This window comes from Epinephelus lanceolatus, chromosome 17, assembly GCF_041903045.1.
Source record: "Epinephelus lanceolatus isolate andai-2023 chromosome 17, ASM4190304v1, whole genome shotgun sequence".
NCBI lineage: Eukaryota > Metazoa > Chordata > Actinopteri > Perciformes > Serranidae > Epinephelus > Epinephelus lanceolatus.
Genome location: NC_135750.1, coordinates 15,708,679 through 15,714,678, shown reverse-complemented (window position 1 = coordinate 15,714,678; position 6,000 = coordinate 15,708,679). Strand labels below are relative to the sequence as shown.

The 6,000-nt window shown below is 39.3% G+C and overlaps 1 protein-coding gene across 1 annotated transcript in view; it reads right to left on the bottom strand.

Annotated features, from left to right (window-relative positions):
• Positions 1-2,228: 2,228 nt before the first annotated feature.
• Positions 2,229-6,000, bottom strand: part of ryr2b (ryanodine receptor 2b (cardiac)) — an 84,335-nt gene continuing 80,563 nt past the window's right edge. Inside the window, exons 103-104 of the mRNA XM_078160912.1 lie at positions 4,528-4,579; positions 2,229-3,482 (exon numbers count right to left, since the gene is read on the bottom strand). Of these exons, the coding sequence (XP_078017038.1) occupies positions 3,387-3,482; positions 4,528-4,579 (148 nt within the window). The 3' untranslated portion in view covers positions 2,229-3,386. The remainder of the gene's footprint in view (positions 3,483-4,527; positions 4,580-6,000) is intronic.

The following is a 6,000-nucleotide window of genomic DNA, read 5'->3' as shown; positions in this document are numbered from 1 at the left end:
CTGTGAGGTTATATGAAATAATTTTGGAACAACAGTGTGTAGCATCAACCGTAAAGGTGCAGTTTGTAATTCTGGGGAAAGAATACCGATGCTTTGGGTTGGTAGTTCGGTCCGACTACCAACCCACAGTCATTTTTATTTAACAATGGGGGACATGAGACTCAACAATCTACAATCTTCCTCCAGAATTGCAAACAGAACCTTGAACACAGCAGTTGGCTAAGTAATGTGGACATCTGTGATCTTGACTTAACAAAAACACAAAACAAAAAAAGACATTACAGTTGCTGATCGGGTAAAATAAATTATTAAATAGCCAAAGCCAACTTTAAATTAAAGTTAAATTAAATTAAAATAGCATTTATCATGTCACAGTGCAGTCACATTCCTGTTAAATTTCACTGGAGGGTGTTGAAAACAGGCAAATGATTGTCAGAAATTATGTTGAACAAATAATCATATCCCAAGCCGACATAGCGTATGAAATGACTCCGTTCCAACCCTGAGGCTTGGTTTTCCAATTCAATACCAAGGATGATGACATTTTTCCTCTGAATCACCTAGCATTTGATGGGAACCAGATCAACCCCCTCCGCCTTTTCCTGCTCAACAAAATGTCCAACGTGTACTTTAGTTCTAGGTTCAGTGACAATGACAGTGGCCTAGCAACATAAGGAAACGCCACACCAACTGTCACCAATGATTCCCAATTAAATGATGCAAAATCCTGACTGTTGCATGCAAATCTGACATTATCTTTTTCCAACTTGACCCTGCCCATGTCAAACCATTAGGAAGGGTAAAAACAAAAACACAGAATTCTCAAATGTGGAATAATCAAAACATGTCAAACCTTGGCAGTGTGCCTTCATTTAGGATGCCATCAGTTAAATTTAGAAGCTCACTGAGAGAAAAATGTTTTCAGGCCTGGTATTTTTCAACCTGGACCCTATTTTCCCCCACTTTTGAGTCTAGAGCAACTTTCTCGCTGGACAAAAAAAAAATCACTTCTGCCCACTTAAATCTAGCTTCTGTCTTTAGTGGGAAAGGATACAATCTATTAATTTCCAGGACAAATGACTCTGCAGTAGTCACAGTTATTTATCCGCTCCAGCTCAGAATGCCGTTGATGACAATAAGGTATCTTCGAGCATATGTTAATTTTTGCCCCTTTTCCAGAGCAATGCAATGTAGTGCTGCCACAAATTCTGTCCATCTTCAGCCAAGTAGCGCTCAAACATTGTTAAAAATTAGTTGGCACCAAGTTTAAGAGAGAGACTGAATAAGTAACAGATATAAAAAAAAAGAAATGAGCACCATATTTTTACTGATCTCCATGCTCCATGCAATAAACATGACATACCAGTAAAATAAAAAAAAAGAAGAAGTAAACAGAAAGGCAAACATCTCTACTGCAGAGACGTGTACACAGCTCTGGTCCACTTGCACTGGCAAAGGAGTCTATCTGTTTAAATGGGTTTTCCCACATTAAAAAAAAACCACATATGTGCTAATTTTGATGGAAAAGGGTAAAAATTGTATTATGTCTTTAAAAAACCTTGATAAAATTTTCTGATGTTTATCTATGTGACTAATGATAAAAAATGGTTCAGAAGTGAGCAAGAGTGCTGCAGCTCGCAGCGGCTAAACAGGCTGCAATGTAAGAAGCAATAGTGCACCGTCAATGTACAACCACTAGCACAGCTTGTTTTCACCACTAAGTGTCTAACAAGAAATAAAACATTTCTCTTTACCTTTCACTCGTCTAACCAAGCCTCGCTCAAGGAGTTAGTGCAGGAAGACAAAATAGACCAGGAACATCAAGTAAAAAGTAACAAAAAAACATTTAATTTCTTTGTAATATCCTTTCCATAATGTTACCAGACACTCTAACTAACAATCTTAGCCTGTCTATGGCAAAAACAACTTCTTTTATTGGACGTACACTGATGATATGCCATTGCTCCGAAGACTGCATTACAGCATGTTTCTCAGCTGCCGCCTGCAGCACTCTCACTCAATATTGGACCAGTTTGAAAAACAGTTGTTTCCATTCATCACTTAGACACTAAAAACATGGGGAAAGAGTCCAGGTTGAAGAATACCAAATTTTCCATTTAATCGATCTCCCACATCAGCGATGTCTCCTACATATTGTAGATTGACGATTAATTATAATGTTGTTTAATCCAAACACTATAGCTCTATCAATGGGAAAAGTATTTGGCAATATTGCAAAATCTGTTTATTTTAAAGAATATAATAATCCCAAACATTTTTGCATTTCTCAGGAAAAAAAGCAAAGGTTCCTCATGTTTACCTTATACCCTTTTTTTCTGGTCCTTCAATGAGTTACAGGCATGCTTACAAGTCATAACTCAAGAAGCAACATGAATACATATCAGTAGCAGACTTTGTGTAAGCCCAGCGTTCGACCTTTGCATAATGAGGACGATATCTGTAGGTGGCCTTCCCACGCCTGTCATCCCACTGTTCAGCTCTGCGCACACATGCACACTCCGTGCAAGTTTTAACAGTTTAACAAAACTCACCACGCTCCTTTAACCAATGAGTTACAACCATGCATTCCCCAGAGAATTTATTGTCCGTCAGAGACGGCGGCCAATCATGTCGTTAAGCTCAGTGATCCGCTTCCATGGCAATATTTTGACCTGAGCTCTGGGACACCTGCTGGTGTGCTACACAGTGGCTGATAATGAGAAGGGAAAAGAGCTGAAGCTGGGGAAGGAGAGGAGAGATGAAGAAAGGAAGGAAGGGGGGGGGGGGGGATAAAAGCAAGGACAGGAGGAGGGGAAGGATCCTGGAGAGATGAGCACAAGAGACAAGAAGAAAGAGCATGAAGAAACAGGGAAGAGGAGGGTAAAAAGAACAAATGCCAGAGGGAGAGTGTTTATCTGCATGTCACACAGGGGAGAGGGATGCTAGGCTGTGATTAGAAAGACAAATCACTTCATTCACAAAACATAAGCTTTACAGACGCATGCAAAGTGCCGTCAAACTGAATTTGCATTGCCAGCTTTGACTGCTCGAGATAATGACACAGAAAACAGTATAGCAGTAGTAGTTTTTCTGTAGCCTTCAGGAACTACTGAAACGAGACTGCCAAAACAAACAGCACATTAGTTTTACATCCTAACATAAACTAGAGGCTCTCATTCTTTACTTCCCAAATAATTTAATCTATATCATTTAGAAATACTGACGTGCATAACTATCAAGTACGCATACTTTGTGGGAAAATCAGTCCAAAATCAATAGTGCACACACAAAATTCACGGTAATTTAGTGAGTCCGAGGGCATCAATCAAGATGGCTTCAGAGTAATGCCATTATCTAGGAAGGCCTTAGATCTCTCAGATTTCTTTTCATCCCAGTTGATCCTCATATTGCTTACGGAAACAGTCTCCCACAGGGAAGAATTCCCAGCACCGCTCCTGGTACATTTTCCACACATAGGATTCCTGGCAAAGACAACAGAGCGGTAATATATCTCTTAACTACCCCAAACGTATCCATTCTTCAGTAAAATAACTCTGAACAGTGTCCACAAATAATATTGTTTCAAATTTAAGCTCTTCCAGTGTTTGTCTGGCCCGTCGAGAAACATTTTCCACATTCCACCTAGCAGCTCCCTCTTTAATCCACACCTGAGAATAACACCACACTGAAAGGATACACACAGTATATCTAGGGATGAGTCCCAGAGCATAGCTCCGTTTGGAAATAGCACCCAATTGTCGTAAATGTTTCAGGGTGATAAACAGTGTAATATTTTCTTCTTTTTATCAATTCCGCAGCATCAGATCCAAAATGCAGTCAGCGCTGCGAAGATAAACCTAAATTATTCCAAATATGAATGGATTTATTACTGTTTTTATTTTACACTGTGCAGTGTTTACAGTTGAGCGTGTCCTCGTTTATTCTGACGGACATCTCTTTCATAGATTTAGGTACAGTACAGTACAGTACAGTGTGAGGAACAAGAGAGGAAGTTGAAGCTCTTTAAATACACTGAAACTATTATTTCCTCGCTGATTTACAGTAAAGCACTCGTCTTTGCTCCTCTAGGCCACAAGTCATTTGAACATGTTGTAGTGAAAAGATAAGACAAGTAAATTAAAATACTTGCAAGTTGAAACCCCCCACTTCAGATTTATAGCTGTAATACAGTAATGGTTTATGAGTGAAAAGATAAATTAGAATCATAAGGGGTATGCCTGGCATGTACATTATCATAAAATGTGCGTGTTGAAACTGATAGGGCTTTTGAGAGACAGAATGAATACAGATTCTGTCTTTGCTGAAAAGGTTACACTACAGCTTTGTCAATGCGATGACATAAGCTGGAATAAATAGGTCACTGAGACACTCAGGAACGATTGTGGATATATTAAGGAATGTGGCATTTGACGATGACAGAAGAATTGTTTCCTAGCTTTAAAAGTGCACACCTTGTTCTGACTTTGATTGGATCATGCAACAAAACAAGAGAGATGACTCGTATACCTGCCCCGTGTGTTCAGTTTCATCCTTGTTAATAAGGTACATCAGAAAAAATCTGTAGGAACACAGAAGAGGGGTTCATGTAGCGCATCACGTACCTCCCACACAGAGAGTTACAGCATTAAATTAAGAGCTTGTGCACAAGGCCAGGGATTGTGGAAACAGTTGTTAGTAGTTAGTTAGTTAGTTAGTTAGTTTAGTTGGTATTTCAAGTGGAAATACAATGAGAGAAAACAGCTGTATTTTGACAATCAGGTTATTTGCTTCAATGCTTGTAATCATTTATAGGTTGACAAGAAGAATGAAGCAATGAATTGTGACGTTTCAGTCTGCAGACCTTCATCAGGTAGGCTTTTAATGTTGCATGAAGGACAACCATGCATACATAGACATGAGCATAGCAAGGTCTGTTGGTGAGAGGATGCAAACACATAGAGAAATCCATACTAATTAGGTTCAATAAGCTTTGTCAATGGCAATTACTGATGTGGCAACAGTGCACAGTGCAACAACAACTTATAAAATAACCATTACTAATCATCCGCATCATGGAAAAGGTGTTCATTAATTCAGTGGCTCAATTGTGCATCCACACAAGTGACATACAGTGTTTGTGACGTTTGTGTTATATGTGCAAAACCATTGAAAACCTAATAAAAATTGTGTCAGTGAAGATTTAGGTAAATATTTTCTGCTGTTAAACATTTTCTCACCTCTATTCGCATTTCATCCTTTTGTGATGAGTTTTATTTGTATCTTCATGGATTTTTCTGCTATATTTTCTACTATTTTATTGTTTGTTATCAAAAAAGCTCATATGGATGCTCCAATATATGTTAGCGTCCTGTGACCAATTGATTCATACTTGCCTGTGTCTATATTTGTATGGTAGTGGAGCTTCTTTACTTCTTAAAGGTTGCATGGAAGTATGAAGGCAGTGGCGGTTATGCTTGAAAATAATGTATCTATTGTCGTATACAAAAGGAGTATAAATGAGTCTTAAGAGGAGGCAAAAAGTCCTGTGTTTTCGTCTGTAGGCTTAAGTTGGTCGAGACACATCCACTAGATGGCACAAGAGGGCAGAGTCAAAAGTTTCTGACATGGCGACGGTGGAGGAGGTTGTAATACTAGGTTCGTTCAAGATGAACCAGGCCTGCGCAGATTCGATCACCGGCGATCGGCGCACAATGCATGCCGGTTAATTTTGTGTCTGACTTCATCCCGACTTGCTCTGACGTATTACAAAAGTGGACAGCGATGAAACCACGAGAGCGAGGCGGCCGCAGTTTTCAGAGCCAGGCGCTGCAGTTGCTTTCCATCGACTGCACCGCCTGGCTCTCACCTGATCTAACAGCTGATTGGTTTAGATGTCGACTCAACAAGATGACGTTTAGATAAACTACTCATTTTTCTAGAATTTTAGAGATTAAGATTGTATTTGTCTGATTTGAAGGTTTATTCTGTGAACAGAAAACA